The sequence below is a fragment of the Canis lupus genome, chromosome 3, assembly GCF_011100685.1.
Source record: "Canis lupus familiaris isolate Mischka breed German Shepherd chromosome 3, alternate assembly UU_Cfam_GSD_1.0, whole genome shotgun sequence".
Taxonomy (NCBI): domain Eukaryota; kingdom Metazoa; phylum Chordata; class Mammalia; order Carnivora; family Canidae; genus Canis; species Canis lupus.
The window spans coordinates 61,905,477-61,927,400 of record NC_049224.1 but is presented as its reverse complement, the minus strand read 5'-3'; the positions used below and the strand labels follow the sequence as shown (position 1 = coordinate 61,927,400).

Sequence of the window (21,924 nt, the reverse complement as noted above, 5' to 3'; positions counted from 1 at the left end):
GTCATCACCTTACTGCACGTGTAGGTCATCAGGGACACTGTGGATACTGAGGGCTTCTTACACTGTGGTTTTCTTTCTGTGTGTTACTTGCTAAGCTTTAAGTGCCCTGATGACAAGGACCATTTTTTCTGTCTGCATGTCTTCAGTACCTAGACCAGCACCTGATACTTATGTGTGCTGCACTGTGTGTGTGTGCTTAGTTGTGGTGTTGTGTACCTATGTAGTACATGTGTGTTGAATTGAGCTTCCCATCAATATATCTGTGGATTTGGAAACCGTGGAAATGGGTGGCTTGATTTTTCAGATGGAGGGCTGGTGGGGGCAAGGGATTGTGTGCCCAGCATACTCTGTGACCTTTATTTTTTATTTTATTTTTTTTCTCTGTGACCTTTAGTAGAGGTTCTCTGCGTGTCTGTGTCCCTTTATTATGCATCTTTGTGTATCTGTCTATATCGTTGCCTTGGACATTGATAACAAAGATGGCTGTGTTTTGTTGCTTGATTTCTTCTTTGTAGTCAAAGCACCTGTCAGCTTTTCCTCCTCCTTCCTTGACTCCCACGGAATATGATCTGTGGCATTATTTGTCATGATATATGGTAAATAGGGGCTCCTCCAGGAGTTCTTGGTTCCTTACATTCTTCTTTGCCATTGTGTTAAGTGTACTACAGGTGTGCTTGCTTCCTGCAAGGGAGAGCTCTACTTAGACTATCCCTGGGCAATGTATTTTTACAGCTTTTCATATAAGCAGTGAAGAACTAGAAGTTTTATATAGACTCATCCAGAAGCCCTCAGGGTGTTTATAATCTCAGATGTGGCTATTCATTAGTGAGCTCACATTTTCATATTAAATATTTATTTGATAAGATATTTTTCAAAGGATATGTGAAAAATTCTTTTTTTTTTTAAAGATTTATTTATTTATTTATGATAGACAGAGAGAGAGAGGGGGCAGAGACACAGCAGTAGGGAGAAGTAGGCTCCATGCGGGGAGCCCGACGTGGGACTCGATCCCGGGACTCCAGGATCGCGCCCTGGACCAAAGGCAGGCGCCAAACTGCTGAGCCACCCAGGGATCCCCGTGAAAAATTATTTCAGTATGGTTTGGGAAAGCTATAAATTAACCTGTAGTGTTTCAGTAGTGACTTTATATGAAAATCACCATTAACCCTTCTTAATCTTTTGCCTAATTTAGGATCTTTTAAAAAAAATTTAGGATTATTTGATAAAGGATGAATATTTTATTTTAGGATCCCCTTTTCAACTTTTAAAAAGTAATTTTAAAAAACCTACTCTGAAGAAAATATTGAGAAGTGCAAAAATTGCTAATAATACCATCACTAAGATAAGTATAGTGAACATTTTGATGTATTTATTTTAGCTTCTCTATTTAGATCTGTATTGACTCTTACAAAACACTGGCTGGTTTACTTTACAACCAGTTCATAATCAAAAATATATCAAGAGCAATTTTGTGTCATTAAATTTTTCTCAGCCTTTCATTGCATAGAATTCCGTGGTAAGGTGGATGCATGTGTGAAATCAGTTTTCTCCTGTTTCAGATGCCAACAGTTCTCTGCTTTCCCTTTTGTCAGTCCTGCCGGGATGAACATCCGTATGAATAAATCTTTGAACATATTCCTGAATATTTCCTAAGAAAAGATTATTAGCAGTAGAATGACTTGTTTTTAAATTTTTGTATTGTTTATTTTCTAGAAATAATGTAGCAATTTATGCTCCAAGTAGTAATATATGAGAATATCCATTTACTTTTTCTTTTTCTTTTTCTTTTTTTTTTTTTCCAATTTTCTAGCACTGGATGAAAACAAACAGAAAAGCAGTCTCTGTGATAGTTACCTCTGCCTTCCCAAGTAATGGAAAAGAAATAGTGTCTCACTGTTTTAATTTGCCTTTTATTAGGCTTTCTGTGAAGAGTTGGAATCAATGATACAGGAACAGTTTAAGAAGGGGAAGAATCCCACGGGCCTATTGGCATTACAGCAGATTGCAGATTTTATGACCACGAACGTACCGAATGTCTATCCTGCAGCTCCACAAGGAGGGATGGCTGCCTTAAACATGAGTGAGTAGTTGCTGACTCTATATACATGTTCTATCATTTTATAGGTTAAATTTCCTGATAGTTTCTCATGTGAAATAGATCTGTGTACAGTGTAATACATACAATTGAATTTTTAAAAAATTAATATTTTCCCTATAGTGAAAGATAGGCTGTAAGTCTGAAAATGTTTTGAATGTAGAGGACTCCTTCCCCTGCCCTTTTTTTAAAAAAAGATTTTATTTATTTATTCATAAGAGACACAGAGAGAGAGGCAGAGACATAGGCAGAGGGAGAAGCAGGCTCCATGTGGGGAGCCCAGTGTGGGACTCCATCCCAGGACTCCGGGATCACGCCCTGAACCAAAGGCAGACGCTCAACCACTGAGCCGACCCACATATCCTGAGGGTTCTCTTTTTTTTTTAATTTATTTTTTTAAACAATTTTATTTATTTGAGAGAGAGAGAGAGCACACATATGAACAGAGGAGAAGCAGACTCCCCACTGAGCAGGGAGCCTAAGACGTGGGACTCCATCCCAGCACCCTGAGATCATGACCTGAAACCAAGGCAGACACTTAACCCACTAAATCACTCCAGGTACCTCTAGATGGCTCTCTTTTTTTATGAGCCAAAGGGACTGTTATTTCTCAGGCAGATGACTTTTTATGTGGTTTCTCAGACCCTTTGTGAACTAAAATTCATCAGAAACTATGTTTGTGGAGTAGCACATCAATTTTGCCTGAACTTATTTCAGCCAGGCCAGCATTTCTTATCCATTATTCCTTACTGCTGCTAAAAGGGTGAGGAACAGAGAAACTTCTGTGGAAATGGGGCCACCTCCTTCCCCATCACTCATTGCATGTTCCAGGGAAACCTCTTGCCCTCTACATTCAAACCTCTTGCTAAACTATTTTAGATGTAGCCCTCTACATTCAAACCTCTTGCTAAACTATTTGTAGATGACCTGTTTCTGGGTCAGAGTTTCACACATAGCAGAGCAGTTTAGTCACTATGATCTATTGAAATCAGGCATGCACACGAGAAAAGGAGCTTTCCCTCAATTTTTTTTGGTTACCCAGTGGTGCGGTTTATATGAGAACGGTAACACTTTTCAAAATAAGAAGTTGGTTTCCTCTCATTGTTATTTTTAGTATTATTTTGAACTCATAGATTTAAATACTTTAATGTGTTTTAGAACATTGCGGTTATCTTTTCTGATGAGTGTAAGTCCCTCCAAGTTGACCCCCGAGGAAGGTCTTTGACTTTCCAAGCTATCCCCCGTGAGGAGATACTCTAGGCTTACCAAGTATATTTCCTGCCTCAGGTCTGGAATCAGCCATTTCAAAAAGAAATCTTTATTTCTTTTTGTGGGAGATAGAAATTAGTCTGGGTGCTAGGGATGGTCATTGCTACTGGGTTAGTCATTCATTCTTTCTAGGCCTCTTTAATAGAAAGAACTAGGAAGTCTAGTATTCCCTTGTGAATTATATTGCATATTGTTGGCACATTGGAATTTTAAGTATATAGTGGCATTATACCCATAAGTCAGTGCTAAGAGGTTTTTACCCAATCTCTTCTAATACTTACTCTCCTCTCTTCCACCATAAGAATTCTAATTTTTAAGGACAACCAGGAATAACAAAACCAGAATATTACATAATCACTCATTTGTTTTCCCATATATCAACACAAAATACCAATAACTCTACCAACAGTATGTTCTCTCTTCATGATTGAAAATAGTTACATTCTGTTATCAGAGCATACCACCATTGGAAGATGTGATCCCCCTCTTATAATGCTCATTTAGTATTATAATTAATAACTTAATTCTGTAATAAATACGTATTTAATGCTCATCACCGTCCTCCTATCAGTGTTATTGATAACTCCTATTGTAGTTATTTTGGTTTATCTGAAGTGCCTTCTTTAATAGCCTTCTCAGAATATGCTTATGGAAACAATACTCTTGAGTTCTTGCATGCTGTGGCCTTATAGGTCAGTATGAATTTGGTTTGGTTAGTTAGGGTATAAGACCTTAGACTCAGATTTCCTATATTATGTATCTTAAATAGGTAATTAATTTTTTTCTGGCTCAAAGCATTGCTACTAAAATTGAAGAGAATCTTTCCATGTAAGTGACTTGGTCTCTTTTCCTGGATGTTCAGAGTACTTTTCTTTAGAGTCCAGTAGTTTTACCAGAATATGTCTTAGCATCCATCGGTCTTGCTGGGTAATTTTCTCAGATGACATACTTTTTTCAGATCTTTTGTATTATAGCAACATGGAATTGGTTTTTAGCATTTATTCTGTTCCCTTTTGTTTGTTACGGCTCAGATGCTGTTAGTTACATGTTGGAGTTTGTCTTCTTTAACTGTCACTTGTTCTCAAGTCCTGTTTATTGCTTCATTTCTTTAGGATTTACGAAAATTTTGCTTTTCATGTTCTTTTCCCCTACTTTGAGTTTAGTATTTATTTTTAAAATTATTTTTTCATTTACATCTAATTCCTTTTATGTCCTAGCCCTCATTTCTGAGTTTTTCTAATTATATTAAATGCTACCATATATTTTATGAATTTCTTAATATCTTTATTTACCATGTTATGAAATAATAGGTTTTATAGTTTTCATCTGTTTTATGGACATGTCTTTCTTGTGTTTTCCTTATCTGTATGGATGTGATTCTGCTCTCCTTAATATAATTTTTGTATGGTATTTGATCATGATATTTTTCTATTAAATTTTTTAAAAGATTTTTTTTTAAAGATTTATTTTTATTTATTTATGATAGACATAGAGAGAGAAAGAGAGAGAGAGAGAGTGAGAGAGAGGGGCAGAGACACAGGCAGAGATAGAAGCAGGCTCCATGCAGGGAGCCCGATGTGGGACTCGATCCCGGGACTCCAGGATCGCGCCCTGGGCCAAAGGCAGGCGCGAAACCGCTGAGCCACCCAGGGATCCCCTAAAAGATTTTTATTTATTTTTTAAGATGCATAGGTATCTTTTTTTTTTTTTTTAATTTTATTTATTCATGAGAGACAGAGAAAGCCAGAGATAGAGGCAGAAGCAGGCTCCCTGTGGGGAGCCCGATGTGGGACTTGATCCAGCGACCCCGGGATCATACCCTAAGTCAAAGGCAGATCAACCATTGAGCCACCCAGGCGTCCCTTATTTACTTATTTTAGAGAGAGCATGACTAGGGGAAGGGAGGGGCAGAGGGAGAGGGAGAAGGACAAGCAGACTGCCCATTTAGCATGGAGCCCAGTTGGCGACCCAGTTTCAGGACCCTGAAATCATGACCTCAGCTGAAGTCAGATGCTTAACCACTAAGCCACCCAGGCACTCCCTTTCCTGTTAGTTTTTACATGAGGTTAATTTTCTTGGAGGATTCTGGTTTAGGAAAACTCTCCTAATGTTACGTCTCTAGAGCTCCCTCTTCTGTTGTTTTGTGAAATGCTAAAAAATATGGCAGTTTATTGAACCAGTCAGGTTCATTCCCTTTCCTTGCTTTTATCTGGACTCTTCTGTTTTCCTTATAGTTCTGTGCAAGTCAGTTTGGGTTCTAATTACCACAAATTTCTTAGTGTGAGACATTGTCCTGAAAGTCCACTTTAAATGGTTAATTTGGAGAATTTTTAAGGCTTTAAGTGTGCAGAACACTTGGTTTCAGCTGTTGTTCCCAAATTAGCCTTCTGAGCTTTGTAGTGAGTTTCTGATGGTTCTTTTGGGAGTTTGGCAAATGGTCCATGGTTCCTAAAGAGATGCTGATATCGTGCACTCTGTGTCAACCCTACCCGATGATAGTTTCGGTTTTGTGTGTCTACCTTATTACCTAGTGTTGTAGAAATCATCCGTGATTTTTGGGTTTGATATCTTAGTTGGTCTAGGTAATTCTTTTGTGCAGGGTTGGGATAGAGATTTAATAAGATTTAAAAACTATACTGTTACTGCCACCATCTTCTGAAAATCTTCTAAAAAACATTTTTTAAGAATTAAAGATCTACTACAGATCTTTAATCTGTAGTAGATGATTGACCTATGTTAAGATAATAGGTGATTTTTTACATTATTCTCTGTATTTTTCTATATGCTTAAGGTGTTTATAATTAACAAGAAAAGATTCAGGATGCCTGGGTAGCTTGGTGGTTGAGCGTCTGCCTTTGGCTTAGGGCATGATCCTGGGTCCGGGATTGAGTCTCACATCAGGCTCCCTGCAAGGTGCCTGTTTCTCCCTCTGCTGGTGTCTCTGCCTCTCTTCTGTGTGTCTCTTATGAATAAATACATAAAATCTTAAAAAAAAAAACATTAAAATCTAGCAACATGTAATGGGGAATCATGCAAATACCTTTATTTTTCTTTCTTTTCTGTACGTATGTTTTTGTTTTTTTCCTTTTTCTTGCCTTATTGCATGGGTGAGAATCCCCAGTACAGTAATCAGTAAGAACGCCAGAGAATACATCCCTGTATAGTTCCTGATTTTGTGGAGAAAACATTCAGTCTTTCATCATATTTAATGTTAGTGGTAGGTTTTTTGTGGATGTCCCTTATCAAGTTGAGGACATTATTTTTTGCTCCTAATTTGTGGAGAGGTTTTATTCTAAATGGATATTGAATTTTGTAAAATGTTCTTTCTGTATCTATTAAAATGATCCCATGGTTTTTTTTCTTTAGTTAAATATAGTGAATTATATTTACTGCTTTTTGAATGGTGAACCAATTTTATATACCTGAGATAATTCCCCCCCATCATGATGTGTTATTCTATTTATTACTAGATTATTTGCTTAAATTTTGTTAAGTAATTTTTAGCCTGTATTCACGAGAGAGATTGGTCTGTGTTTCTCTTGTGATTCATGTAACATAATGTCTTTGTATAGTTTTGATATCAAGGTAACCCTGGGTCTGATAGAGTGAATTGGAAGATGTTTCTGGAAGAGTCTGTGTAGAATTTTTGGGAAGAGGGAATCCCTGGGTGGCTCAGTGGTTTAGCACCTGCCTTTGGCTCAGGGCATGATCCTGGAGTCTCAGGATCGAGTCCCACGTCGGGCTCCCTCCATGGAGCCTGCTTCTCCCTCTGCCTATGTCTTTGCCTCTCTCCTTCTCTGTGTCTTTCATGAATAAATAAATAAAATCTTAAAAAAAAAAAAGAATTTTTGGGAAGAGTTTGTATAGAATTGGTATTTCTTATATGTGTGGTAGAATTTACAGTGATGTCATCTGGGCCTGGAGTTTTGTTTTTTGTGTTTTTTTTTAAAGATTTTATTTATTTATTTTAGAGAGGGAGGTCCTATGGGGGGAAAGTGGAGGGGAAAGGAGGGGGAAAGAATACTAAGTGGACTCTGCCCTAAGCACAGAGCCCCATGTGGGGCTCAATCCCACAACCCCGAGATCATAGCCTGAGCCAAAATCAAGACTGAGATGCTTAACCCACTGAGCCACCCCTTGGCCAGGAGTTTTCTTTATGGAAATGTTTTTAACTGTAAATTCAGCTTAATGGAAACAGGACTATTCAGTATGTCTGTTTCTTCTGGAGTGAGCTTTTTGTGTCTTTCTAGGATTTTGTCTATTTTGTGTAAGTTAGAATATTTGCTGATATAGTTGTTCTTATTATCCTTTTAATGTCTGTAGGTCTGTAGTGATGTCCCCTCTCCATTGCTTCATACTGGTAACTTCTACCTCTGCTGTGTTTTGTTGGAGTCTGCCTAGAGGTGTATTTTGTGTTTCATTTCCTTTTATTTCATTATTTTGTTTTTAATCTTCTTTAAATGCATTTTCCTCTATTTTTCTTTCTTTTTTTTTTATAGATTTATTTATTTTTGAGAGAGAGAATGTGAGCAAGTGGGAGGGGGGCAGGCAGAGGGAGAGGGAAAAAGAATCATCCAGCAGACTGAGCATGGAGCCTGAACATGGGGGCTGTATCATATGACCTTGAGATGATGACCTGAGCCTAAACCAAGAGTCTGATGCTTGATAGAACCACCCAGGCACCCCACTTCTGTTACTTTCGTTTGATTGATACTTCTTTTTTTTCTTATTCTTTTTGGATTCAGTTTTCTTTCTTTTCTTTTTTCAGTTTCATAAGGTGGAACCTAGATCATTTTTCTAAAAACTCTTCTGATATCTAGTTTACTACTGTAAATTTCTTTCTGTGCATTGTTTTACTGCATCCCACAAATTTTGCTACTGTTTTTTTTTTTTCATTTCTAACTTAATTGTGTTAAAGTTGGGGAACATGATCTTTATGAAATAGTCTCTGAAGCTTTCAAGACTTACTGCACAGCCTGTGTGGCTGTGGAAGTGGAAGATTAATAGCTCAGGATTATTTGTCTTATGTTTGTTTTTTTTAATTGCATATGACTTTATTATTTTTTTAAAAGATTTTATTTATTCATGAGAGACACATACAGAGAGAGAGAGAGAGAGAGAGAGAGAGGCAGAGACATAGGCAGAGGGAGAAGCAGGCTCCATGTGGGGAGCCTGATGTAGGACTCGATCCCGGGTCTCCAGGATCACGCCCTGGGCTGAATGCGGCGCTAAACCGCTGGACCACCAGGACTGCCCTATTTGTCTTATATTTGATAAGAAACAGTAAGTGTTTTTATTTTTTTTATTTATTTTTATTTTTTATTTTTTATTTATTTATGGAAATAGTAAGTGTTTGAGTTTGTTTCTCTTCTATTTCAGGTCTTGGTATGGTGACTCCTGTGAATGACCTAAGAGGATCTGACTCCATCGCTTATGACAAAGGCGAAAAATTATTGAGATGTAAGCTGGCAGCATTTTACCGACTGGCAGATCTCTTTGGATGGTCTCAGCTTATCTACAATCATATCACAGTAAGTGTTAAATGGAGTAGTAATTGAGTGGTAAATGGAATATTACGAGTCTGGCACCATCTCTTCCCGATGAAAAGAAGCTGAAGTAAATCTTAGAACACCTTCTTTTTGATTGCTGACTGCAGAGTATATAATCTGAGAATTATGTAGTTTGAATTAAAAATTATGAGGGCAGTAAACTCCTTTCTAACCTAAAACTCCATTCTAACCTAATAAATGGTGTTTACCAAAGTAAAGTGGTCCTCTATTACCTGGGGGATCACTTTCTGTGGTTTCAGTGGAACATGCAGTCCACCAGTCCAGAAGCACGCGGTCCTCCTCCTGGTGTATTGTCAGAGGGTCAGGAGTAGCCTCATGCTGCATCACATGCTCACATCATTCCCCTCCTACATCTCCTCACATCATTACAAGAAGTTTGAGCATAGGACAGAGACATTTTGAGAGCGAGAGACCACATTCACACAGCTTTCATTGCAGTGTATTATTAGACTTATTCTGGTTTATTATTAGTTATTGTTATTAATCTCCTGTGCCTAATTTATAAATTAAACTTTACCACAGTTTCATATCCATGGGAGAGAACAATGTACTTAGGATTTGGTACTGTCTGCGGCTTCAGGCACCCACTGGGGGGGTCTTGGAATGTCTCTCCCAGGGATAAGGGGGAACTAGTGTATAAGCAGTTACCCAAAACCTTTTTATTCCTGGAAACCTAAGAATGAGGATTTTTTCTTTCCTATTCTGACCCAAGCTTTCGATTTCTCATAGTTTTTTTTCTTTACTCCAGTTCTAGCTATTTTTAACATTATTAGGACTTCTGTTTTTTTCTTGGAGTAAATATTTACTGGGTGTCTGCTGTAAATACTGATTCTATACCAAGCATTGTTCTAACTCTGGGATTCTATTTGTGAGGCAAATCCTGCCTTTGTGGCTCTTCCTTTCTTCATCCTAAGCCACTGGCCCATATCCACTCTCTGTTTGGTCCAGCTCAGTACATCCTGTCAGTAACACTCCCTGCCAGTTCTGTGCTATACCTTCTGGCACCTGAGCGCTGGAGCTTGCTGCAGAGAGCCTTCACAGAACTTGTTGGCTTCCTCCACAGACTACAGCCAGAGCTTCAAATGGACCTGCAGCACTACCTGGCACTGTAGGATGTCTCACTTAGAAGCTCACTGATATATCTCTGCTCTGTCGACTGTCTTCAAAACTCCTGACTCTTAGCAAATGAGCACAGTGTGTCACAGAGCAGATGGGAGCACTTCACTACCTACTTCCTGCCTATAGCCAAACTTTGTTTCCCAGTTGGAGTTTCACCCCCTGCTGCCTTTTTAGATTCCTAATGCATTGTCAGGTTTCTGTTTTCTTCTCTGCTCTTTTATAGAGATAATCTCTTTCTTTGACTTTGAAACTTGTTCCAGTCTCTGTTTCTTCATTTGATTTCTGTTATTGGAAATTTCAAATTATTAATCTAATGCCTACTTCTAGTAATACGTGTACCTCACATGGATGTCTAAAGAAGTTCGTCCGCCCAACACTCTTACCTCCCTTGAGGCAGCTGGTGTTAACGGCATTTAGATTGTTTTACCCTTTTCTCCATAGACAGCACACATGTAGGTGATTTTCCCATGCTGACTCAGAGTGGTGCCTGCATTGTAGACTGCGGGGAATGCTAAGCCTCTGAGGAGGAGGTTCAGAACCTATCTCTGTGGCTGGTGCACTGTGCTTCCAGGGCGTCATATGGGTCTTTGGCAAAGAGGCTGCGTTACCCTCCCCTCTCTCTTACCCACGTTGCTGTTAAAGTTTGCTTTTCGGCACGCAAACCTGGCCCTGACATATCTACACTGTTAGGTCTGTTGGAAGTTACCTCCACCCCAGCAGACCTACTTCATATCCTCCAAAGCAGTCACTGTCATCCATACTTTGCATCTGCTTATTTCCCATCCATCTCCACTCACAGGAGTATTGACTCTGTTGGTTTCTGTCATGTCCCCAAGACTAGGAGCTGTGCTGGGTGTATAATAGGCACACAACAAACCAAAATCTGGCCTCTAAGAATATCAAATGAGAACTCCATGGTGCCATTTGATACTTGGTTAAGGGGTCCACTTAGCCTACCAGAGTGCCATTTCTGATCTGGTGCCTGCGTGAAGACTGCTGGCATCTCTTACTGATTGTACTTGACAGAGTGCTCTATGTTCAGACTTAATGCCCCATGGTTGGCTAAAAATTAGTTCCATGAAAATGTTACATGTCTAATCAGCAATGTAATTCTTGGCTTTACTAACAGCTTCACATTCTTGGGGAGTTTAAGATGCTGTTGAAATAAGTTTAAATTGCTGAAATGGCTATTCCCACACATTGCCCCCGTTAGTTAAGATTTGGCAGAATTAAAACATTAGTCAGATGTTCCTTCTTCTGTAGATGATCTGTGTGACCTTTAATACTGAGTAAAAAAGATATTTAAGTACAAAAGTATTTCCTGTATCTTGTGAACTGGAGAATCTTTGAGGGAGAAATTTTTTTTGAACTATTTATGGCATTCATTTTTTGTTTTACAATCTAAGTGTTACTATATAAACTCTTACCAGAAAAGAAACACTAACAGTGTTTGTCCATGCAACTAAAATGTGCTCATAGCTCATCGTGCCCTTTCTTTGAAAGAGGGCCATGAGGATTTTCTGCTGAAGGAAGTTAAGGGTGTTAGTAGGTGTTAGAGGATTGGAGATGATTGTCTGAATTGGATTTCTGTCTCTATGATGGCGTCCGGTTTTGAGAAGCTTTGGGGTGTGTCAGAAGCCAGGGTGGCCCGGTTAGCACATGAGCTGGACTTTTCCTCATGATGGCACTTAGTGGATGCTGAGACCTTTCTATCTCTGAATGCCTCGTGGCAGTAGTGGAGCCTAGGTTCAGTCCCTGTGTGGACTCAGGGAGTGCTAAACCTCTGAGGAGGAGGTGTGGAGCCCACCTTTGTGAAGCACTGTGCTTCTGGGACGTGGTATGGATATTTGCCAGAGATGCCGTGTTTGGCGTGTTTGGTTTTCAGGGAATGACCTTAAAATCTGCGACATGAGTGCTCAGTCCTTGTGGACAGGCAAGGGGCGTCTGGTGTGTAGGAAGACATGCATTGAGGGTAGCACCAGCCTGTTGGAAACTCACTTGCAGAGATCCTTTGCTCTTGTTTCACTTCATACCTATATTTAGTACCTTTACCTTTATTTTTTAAATATTTATTTATTTTAGAGAGAGAGTATGCATGTGGAGGGAGGGGAGAGGCAGGGAAAGGCAGAAGAGGAAGAGAGAGAAAATTAAGCAGGCTGCACACTCTGCACAGAGCCTGATGTGGGTCTGTTCTCACAGGCCTGAGATCATGACCTGAGCAGAAATCACGAGTCAGATGCTTAACCAAATGAGCTATGCAGGTGCCTCAGCACTTTTTCCTTTTTTTTGCTTCAGACTCAGAAAATTATAGATTTTAAGCTTTTTCCATTAGAATATGTAGATTTGCTAGGCTCTTTTTTTTTTTTTTAAGATTTATTTGAGAGAGAGCGAGTGTGAGCTGGGGCAAAGGGAGAGGGAGAAGCAGACTCCATGCTGAGCAGGGAGCCCAATGTGGGGCTGCATCCCGGGACCCTGGGATTGTGACCTGAGTTGAAGGCAGATGCTTCACTGTTTGAGCCTCCCAGGTGCCTGTTAGTTTTGTTTTAGATAGTTAAAAAGATGCATGCTTTTTATTTTTTTGTTTTTTTTTTATTTTTTTATTTTTTTATGATAGTCACAGAGAGAGAGAGAGAGGCAGAGACACAGGCAGAGGGAGAAGCAGGCTCCATGCACTGGGAGCCCGACGTGGGATTCGATCCCGGGTCTCCAGGATCACGCTCTGGGCCAAAGGCAGGCGCCAAACCGCTGTGCCACCCAGGGATCCCATGCTTTTTAAAATACAAGAACAAACTTTAGAAATAAGCCTGACTAACTCACTGTTAATGGGAAAATATTTTCAGAAAGGGTAGAAACCACATGTGCATTTTTGAAACAAACTAAGAGCAGAGAATGGGGTTAAGTGAATGGATATCATGGAGGTGAATATATCATGGAGGTGAATTTAGAACAGGCTCATTCGTGATTTACTGCTGCTGCTCCTACTATCACTAATAATAGTCCTCCTGGGGAGATGCCATTTTCTCTTTATGGTGAGTGTGAGCTCTTATCATCCCCTCCTTACCCTGGGGGAAGGAGACCAGGAAGCCAGGGTCCCCAAAGCAGCATAGCCCCCTACTTGGCAGAGCTAGGATTTCACTAAGGTCTTACATGATTGTGGATCTGCGTCGTACTATGCCAAGCAAATCACATGGGTTTAGACGAAGGTGACATGAGAAGGTAGGATCATTTCAGGTATCTGAGAACTAAATTGTAGAAGTGGTGGATTGAGTTTGTTCTGTGTTGCATACTAGAAAGAATGATGAAAAACTCAGGAAGACAGATTTCTGCTCAGTGTGAGAGAGAATGTTTGATGACCAGGTCTCTAGCTTTATTTCCGTCTGTACCCCAGCCCCTGTGTTGGAGCTGGTGGTTCAGTGACTCTTTGCTGAATGAGGAAATGCGGAGGCAGAGAGGACGTGGTGAGCGTCCCATCACCACCCCTGCCCAGCAGACCCCATATGTGCTTCTGTTTGGGTCATTACAGAAGTCACTACACCAGTTGGGAAGTTGGGCCAAACACTGTAAGTCCTTTTCCACGAACACTTCACTCTACCTGCCCTACCCCCATTGGGGTTCTTTGCCCAAGCAGTGAACACCTGCTAATATAATGTCTCCCAAAATCATCATAAAAACTACACTTCAGGGTGCCTGGGTAACTTGGTTGAGCAGCTGCCTTCAGCTCAGGTTATGATGCCAAGGTCCTGGGATCCAGTCCTGAGTCGGGCTCCCTGCTGAGCCGGGAGCCTGCTTCTCCCTCTCCCCCTGCCCCTCCCCTTGCTTGTGTTCCCTCGCTCTCTCGCTCTTTCTCTTTCTGTCAAGTAAATAAAATAAAAAAACTAAACTGATTTTTGGAGGGCAGGACTCTTTTGTTCTATTGTGTTACTGGCATCTAGCACTTAGTACCTGCATCTAGCAGGTACATAGTATGTGCCACGTCTGTACTGAATGAATTGTGGACAGGAAGTGATTGAGGAAGGAGCCAACTGGTTGTGAGCACAATGATGTGGTGTGGTAGAGACTTTTTGAAATCAACCAGGCAATAAGGAGGGACTCCCTGTTTGTCGTTGTGATCGTTCACTATCCTGCAGGTTTTGGTTTCATGTGATACTGTGTTGGTAGCCACCAAGTATTTTATTTATAAAGTCTGTTGTCATGAATGTGACCAGTGTGCACTTTCTGTACCTGAGAAGTTACTACCTGCAATGGTAGAAAGTTTCCAGTACCTCTGGATTCTGTGACAGGCACTGTTACTTACGTGCTTTCCTCTGTAGTTCACTGAATGTGCACAGTAGAGTTTGTGGATGGAAAGAGATGCAAATAATTTCAATTGGATTTTTTAGCTGAGTCAGTAATTTTTCTTACAGACCAGAGTGAGCTCCGAGCAGGAACATTTCCTCATTGTTCCCTTTGGACTTCTCTATAGTGAAGTGACTGCATCCAGTTTGGTAAGAATATCCTTTTCCTCTTGGGCATCATGTGTGTTTAGGCCATAGTCGATAATTAAACACCTTTCAATCCCAGAATGAAAAATAAGTTTATGTTTTGTGTGATAAATTCAGAAAAAAGCTTTAGAATTTGTTATAAACACTTAAAACTTTGGTTTAAATAATTTCTTAGAAAGGTAATTTGAAATCCTCGACATTTAAATTTTTTATTTGCGTATTTTCAGGTTAAAATCAATTTACAAGGAGATGTAGTAGATCGTGGAAGTACTAACCTAGGAGTAAATCAAGCTGGCTTCGTGTTACACTCTGCCATTTATGCTGCGCGACCAGATGTGAAGTGTGTTGTGCATATTCATATACCAGCAGGAGCTGCGGTGAGTGTGCTGCTCTGGTAGCAACTCCGATTTTAAAATTATTTAGTGGAAGGCACTTCACATTTCCTTATAATTGTGCTCTCTTGAGGCAATATGTCAATAAGCCAATTTTGTTGGAGTAAAGTATTTTTTTTTTTAACTAAGTTTGACTTTCTTAAAAGAATTTTTTTGGGGACGCCTGGGTAGCTCAGTGGTTGAGCATCTGCCTTCGGATGAGGGCATGATCCTGGGGTCCCGGGATCAAATCCCACATCAGGTTCCCTGCGGGAAGCCTGCTTCTCCCTCTACCTAGGTCTTTGCCTCTCTGTGTCTTTCATGAATAAATAACATCTTAAAAATTTTTTTCTTTTCTTTTAAGGGGTCCATACGCTATCTAGTTTTTGGAAAACCTGTGTGAGTCTGAAAGTGTCCACTAGACTTAATAGAAAATCAGCATGCTGAGGGTGAGGTCAGACTTCAGGGTATAGAAGACTGCTGGGATCTGCAGAGAGACTGCACAGACACCTCGTCTGGGAAGAGGGTAGGACAGGAGGAAGAGAGGGGCTCAGGCAGACTGCGGGGTGAGGGTGCTGTGGGCTCAGGGAAGGCCTGGGGGATGCAGGAAACCTAAGCCTGCTGATGGACTGTGGGGAAGAGCCAGGTATGGGAGGGAGAGATTGAGGCGTAGAGGCCCTTAGATGTCTGCATAGAGCCAGCAGACGCCCAGGCTGGGTCAAGATAGGAAGGAAGGGGCTGTTGCAAGGAGAAGGCACAACCCTTATACATAGCTGTTAGGAGATCTGGCCTCCAAGCCTGGAGCCCAGAGCCTGCCTCAGCCTGGTCACAAAGCCCAGGCCCTTCTGGTGCCAGCAGCCCACACCTCCCAGCATGAAAACGCGATTCCGGTTGTTGGTACAGTCATGTGACAGGGAACCATGACGACTATACCACACATGACCTTGTGGATTCAGTAATGGTGAATTTTAATCTATCTTGATGTTTTAATGTCATATATATTGGGTTATTTTAATGAATGTTAGATCTATCTGGCTTTTTTTTTTTTAATTTTGAACATGTGGTTCTAAATGTCCACATGAGTTTTATTTTATTAGCTCCATCATTTTCTGAATTTTTTTTCTAAAAAAAAAAAAGCATGTTCTTTCAACCACAAAAAAAGTCCATGCATTTTAACGAACCAGTAGAGGTACCTTTGAGAATATGGTTGCAAACAGCTTACCATGTAATTTGTTTTAAAACATACCAAATCACTTCACTTGGAAAGTTCTTTTCCCAGGAGGGCTGATGCCATGAAAGGGATTAAATGTGGCGTCTTTTTTGAGTCTTTTAGTTGCACCTTTGTGTGCAGTTGTTCCCCTGTGAGTGCTGTTGAAATCTTTGGAGCCTGTTAGTCTAGGTAGAAAACCTTCAAAATTAACATGTTTTAAGTTCAGTTTGGGAAAGTTAAGGAAACTTAAGGGTTATATGAACACTTAGATTGTTTTACTTCAGTAGAGGAAGCATGATTATTGTAAACTTCAGAAATTGGCGTTTATCTACATTTCAGGTTTCAATTTCACCTGCATCCTTAGAGGAAAAGTGCATCAGAACCTTACAGCATTTCTAAAACCTCTCTTTGCAGGGTCATGACTCACTCAAAGGGAACTGTAGGGCCTGGCTTGTCTTGGCGTGAAGCCTGAGCTCATACAGGGTCATGATCAGTGTGGGAGAAGTCCAGAAAGCTGTGGAGTTTCTTCTGAGGCTCTCCCAGGGTAGCAAGCAATGCCTTTGACTTTTAAGTGTTAGTTAGCCCCCCAAGTAAGGTTCATCCTAAGTTTATAGTTTTATTTATTTCTGAGAAGAGAACGGAATGAAATATGTTCCCTTTCATTTCTTTGAGGAAAGCATTTGCTACATCATCAGTGTGTGGCTGTCACTTTGCCTTCATTCATGGTGACTGCTTGTTCTCTAGGTCTCTGCGATGAAATGCGGCCTCTTGCCAATCTCCCCAGAGGCACTTTCCCTTGGAGAAGTGGCTTACCATGATTATCATGGGATTCTGGTTGATGAGGAGGAAAAAGTATTAATTCAGAAAAATTTGGGGCCTAAAAGCAAGGTCAGTAGGCATCTAATCTGGTGCTTAATTTGTAGAAGAAAGAAAAAAGTCAAAGTAGCAGTCTTCTTGTGTAGCTCCCTCGAGCTTTCGTATTTCCTGGCAGGTTCTTATTCTCCGGAATCACGGGCTGGTGTCTGTCGGAGAGAGCGTTGAGGAGGCCTTCTACTACATCCATAACCTGGTGGTCGCATGTGAGATCCAGGTAGGCGGCAGCCTCCCTCTGCAGCCTGTGGCTTCTCTGAGTGTTTGCAGGGTTCTTGTTGATTTTTGATACTTGTTTTGTAGGAATGAGTCTTTGCTAACCTCTTTGTCCGAGATGAGCCTAGTGGATTTGAATATTGACCAGAGCAAATGCCCTTTCACTGATTTAAGTTATCAAATGATTACTGGACTTTTTGTTTTTAGTTTTGTATTATTCAAATACATGAGTCACCACCATTTATGGAGTACTAGTGTGTGCCAGCCCTGGTATCAGGTGCTTTATTTACGTGTGCCCCCCCATGACACTGTTCGTGGAAAAGCAGGTACAGAGAAGGAGAGACTTACCCACTGTCCTGTGGTGGTGGGTGACACCGAGCCAGCTCTGCTCAACCCCAAGTGTGTACTCCCTGATGGTAACTTGACATACATCTGAGCAGTCCTGCAAGTCCTCAGGCTCCTTCCAAGCATGAGCGTGTAGTATTTTTGTTTTCTAAAGAACTTTCAAAAGTGACCTTGTATATGGATAGCCTGTTGCTGTCCATCCTGCATTTTTCATTCTTACACTCTTAGAAATTTGGTTTCTGTTTGAGTAATCTCTTGTAGTCAGCTGATCTGATTGTCTTGCCCTCAGTAAGGAACTCAAACTATACTGTTTGCTTGTTTTGAAAAGGTTCGAACTCTGGCCAGTGCAGGAGGGCCAGACAACTTAGTTCTCCTGGATCCTGGCAAGTACAAAGCCAAATCCCGTTCCCCGGGGTCCCCGGCAGGGGAGGGCACCGGCTCACCTCCCAAGTGGCAGATTGGCGAGCAGGAGTTTGAAGCCCTCATGCGGATGCTCGATAATCTGGTAAGAATGTTGCTACCACATGATGGTAAAGCTTTTGTTCTGAAAGCAGCAGTGTTGGTGTTTTTATAGCAAGTAAAATTGCTGTCTTCATGCAGTATCTGAATGCTTTCACCCTCAAAAATCATACAGAAGCACCAGGGTAATTGAACTCCGAAGCTAAGTCACTGTAAAATATAAAGAGGAGGGTTTCTTGTGTTCCTGTGTGGTTCAAAAGGAATCTCCTTTGGATGAGGTGGGGGCAAGAGCACAGAGCTTGCTCTGCTCTGAAGTGGACTACTGGGTAACTGGCTCCTGGAGCAGCAGTCAGCTCAGTACCCATCTTCCCACAAACAAGCCATGGGATGGGGGTGGGGAAGCTAGCCACGTTTTGCTTTTTAACAGCAAGTTCTAGCCACGTGTGGCCTGACTACTGTGTTCCACAGACATTTGCTGCTGATTTACTGTGTGGGAGACCCTTTTCCCATGGTGCAGTGACCCGGAGCCCAGCACAACACAGAAACTGGGCCTGGTGTTACAGCATAATTGGGATGTTTGGGTGGTACCCAGCAGGGTGCAGTCTGTGCTAGAGGGTTCAGTGAGCAGTCTCCTCCTTTGGCAGGGATCGGGGGAAACTATGTGGGTGGCACTTGGAAATGACCTCAAAGAGTAGGTAAAATTGGGATCCCTGGGTGGCGCAGCGGTTTGGCGCCTGCCTTTGGCCCAGGGCGCGATCCTGGAGACCCGGGATCGAATCCCACATCGGGCTCCCGGTGCATGGAGCCTGCTTCTCCCTCTGCCTGTGTCTCTGCCTCTCTCTCTCTCTCTCTCTCTCTCTCTCTCTGTGACTATCATAAATAAATAAAAATTAAAAAAAAAATTAAAAAAAAAAAAAAGAGTAGGTAAAATTGTGATAGGCTGAGTTGGCAGAAGGAAGATGTCTGCGCAATGAAGATGCCACAGTGGGGATGGGGGTGGGGTGGGGATTTGCTTTCCAGGGTGGCCACGTCTCTGGTGTGAGCAGGTTCTTTGCATATTCAGAACAAGGTATTGTAGGACAAACGATAAAGGGCCCTATTGCCTGCTGCAATGTCACACTGTTTTGATGGAGTTCAGAGAGTCCATCATCTTGCCATGTGACATTAGGCAATGGAGACAGGAGGACCTGTCCCAGGAGTGTGGGACTGAGAAGCTGTAGGAAGGGCTGAAGTCGGGGATCCCTGGGTGGCTCAGTGGTTTAGCACCACCGTCAGCCCAGGGCGTGATCCTGGAGTCCCAGGATCGAGTGCCACATTGGGCTCCCTCCATGGAGCCTGCTTCTCCCTCTGCCTCTGTCTCTGCCTCTCTCTCTGTGTGTCTCTCATGAATAAATAACTATTAAAAAAAAAAAAAAAAGGAAGGGCTGAAGTCCCCATGTGTGTCTGTGGCTGTGCTGGGAACTGTAGATGGCAGCACAGATCCACTGGTACACAGTCTAGCCTAAACTGAGGAAGTCCTGACTATTAGACCAGGTCATAGATGGGAGGGGTGGCTTCAGAAGGCAGGGAGTTTAACTTTCTAGAAGATTGTGGAACCAAAAGAATTCAAGGATCTGATTCAGGATGTGCTAAGTGTCTTCAGGGGCTGGATTTGGTTAGTCAGGGAGGAGTGAACAGAGAAAGCAGAATCTTCCATAACTTCTGAATTCATTAGACCAGTAAAGATGGGTTGCATTGGGGCACCTGGGTGGCTCAGCGGTTGAACATCTGCCTTTGGCTCAGGTTGTGATCCTGGGGTTCTGGGATCGAGTCCCACATTAGACTCCCCATGGGGAGACTGCTTCTCCCTCCGCCTTTGTCTCTGCCTCTCTCTTTATGTCTCTTGGGAATAAATAAATCTTAAAAAAAAAAAAATAGATGGGTTGCATTAACTGACCATCTACTGTTGAGCCTAAAGCCATTAACAGGACACGAGGAATGCATGACTTCATCAGGAAGAGGGATACACAATTCCAGATGCAGCCAAGTATCTGGGATGTGGGTTCTAACAGAGCATAGTGAGGGCCTCAGAGGCAGAGATGGGGCACAGGCCAGGACTGCTTGTGGGAAGCAGGTGGAGGAAGGAAGCTCCCTAAGAAGGTGGAAGAAGCAGCTGGAGTTGGGTGGGGGGAGTGGCCCAGATATCAGCATTGGGTGGCAGGTTCCCTCAAGGGGCCTGGTGAAGCAAGGAGCGTGGGGCAGCGGCTTCTCCTTCTGGCAGGTACTCTGATGGCTCACTGCTCTGTGACCTAAACATTAGGTAGGGAAGAGAGAGGACTAAGAATCAAGAACACCAGCCCCCACATTTTCTAGAAGGTGGAGAGAAATCAGAATTAGGCAGTAATTCTAATTTGCCTAGAGGGAGAGAAAGAATGAAAGATGAATAGTGAAGTGCTCATTACAGTGGTGGTGTGTTCAGCGTCCCTACTACACACTGTCATTGCTGTCATTTTTGATATGAGAAGGCTATGTAGTGTATAAAAAATAATAATTAGGATTATAGTCCAGTTTTTTAAAGATTTTATTTATTCGACAGAGAGTAGCGAGCCCCACTGAGCAGGGGCCTGACATGGGCCTCCATCTTAGGACCCTGAGATTGTGACCTGAGCCAAAGGCAGAAGCTTAACCGGCTGAGCCCTCCAGGCACCCCTATAGTCCATGTTTTAACGTAGCATTCTGATTAACCATGTATGTTATGCACATAGTTGAGCAGGGTAGATAATAGTTGAAGATTCTCTCTCTCTCTCTGTGTGTGACTATCATAAATAAATAAAAATTAAAAAAAAAAGATTTTAAAAATCTTCACACACAGAGAGAAAGAGGCAGAGACACAGGCAGAGGGAGAAGCAGGCTCCATGAAGGGAGCCCAATGCGGGACTCGATCAATTCTGAGTCTCCAGGATCACGCCCTGGGCTGAAGATGGCGCTAAACCGCTGAGCCACCTGGGCTGCCCATGTAAGAAGTATTTTAACATAGAATTAGAAGTGCTAAATTGCTTCCCTACAATATCAAGATGTAATTCCAGCTTTTCAAAGAAGGAATGAATCTGTATGTTCGACTCTTAAGCCAAGCCCTACAACAAGTCTGATGGCCAAGGATCACCTCTAATTTCGGCTTCACAGCATTTAAAAGAGAATAACAATAATAATAACAACTCTACCCTCTCAGGATAAAATTTTGTGAGGTTCTGGTGGTTTATCCTGAAGTCATGGAGACTACTCAAGAGTCTTGGCTCCCTAAGCAAGAGGAAACTTGAATTAACAAGAACTGTATTTTTCTGAAGATAGCCTTTCTACAGTGTTCTTCTCTTTCCTCAACAGAGTATGTTCTCAATGGGAAGACTGTAGTGTAGACATTTACCTATCTTCCTGAGGACAGTGGTGGAGAAAACAGCCACCCATGATCACATTTAGGGATTATTAGCACCCTTTTTTTTAATGTAGCAAAGAAGTGATTGGTAATGAAAATGGCTTCCCAAAGAAGAGGAGCACTCAAAGGGGAGGGGGCAAATTTTTGAATTGGGAGAAATGTGAATGATTCCAGAGCACTGCAGAATGCAGGGCACAGGCTATGGCCCCTCTTGTATGACTAGCCCCTAATTCTCCTGTCATTCATTGTTCATTCATTGCTGTGAATGACTTGGTCCAGACATGCAGCTGTGGGTCAGGAGCCAGCTGAGCCACCTTCTTGGCTTAGGGTCTCAAAAGGAATCCTGTAGTCGGGGTGTCGACCCAGACGGGACTGTCATCAGAAGGCTGGAGGGGGCAGAACCCGGACTCCCCAGGATTGTGAGAGGGATTCCTTTCCTTAATAGCTGTGAGAGTCCTGGCACCTTGGTTCTTTGAACCAGTGATGGACAGAGAGAGCCTCTCAAGATGG

General features: G+C 41.9%; 1 protein-coding gene across 12 annotated transcripts in view; it reads left to right on the top strand.

Moving 5' to 3' along the window:
• The window catches only part of ADD1 (adducin 1), an 87,270-nt gene that overhangs the window by 47,841 nt on the left and 17,505 nt on the right, over positions 1-21,924 (top strand). For all 12 annotated transcript variants that reach the window (XM_038533206.1, XM_038533205.1, XM_038533204.1 and 9 more), the window contains exons 3-9: positions 1,918-2,080; positions 8,744-8,895; positions 14,457-14,537; positions 14,762-14,911; positions 16,860-17,003; positions 17,107-17,205; positions 17,875-18,051. In XM_038533206.1, the coding sequence (XP_038389134.1) occupies positions 1,918-2,080; positions 8,744-8,895; positions 14,457-14,537; positions 14,762-14,911; positions 16,860-17,003; positions 17,107-17,205; positions 17,875-18,051 (966 nt within the window). The remainder of the gene's footprint in view (positions 1-1,917; positions 2,081-8,743; positions 8,896-14,456; positions 14,538-14,761; positions 14,912-16,859; positions 17,004-17,106; positions 17,206-17,874; positions 18,052-21,924) is intronic.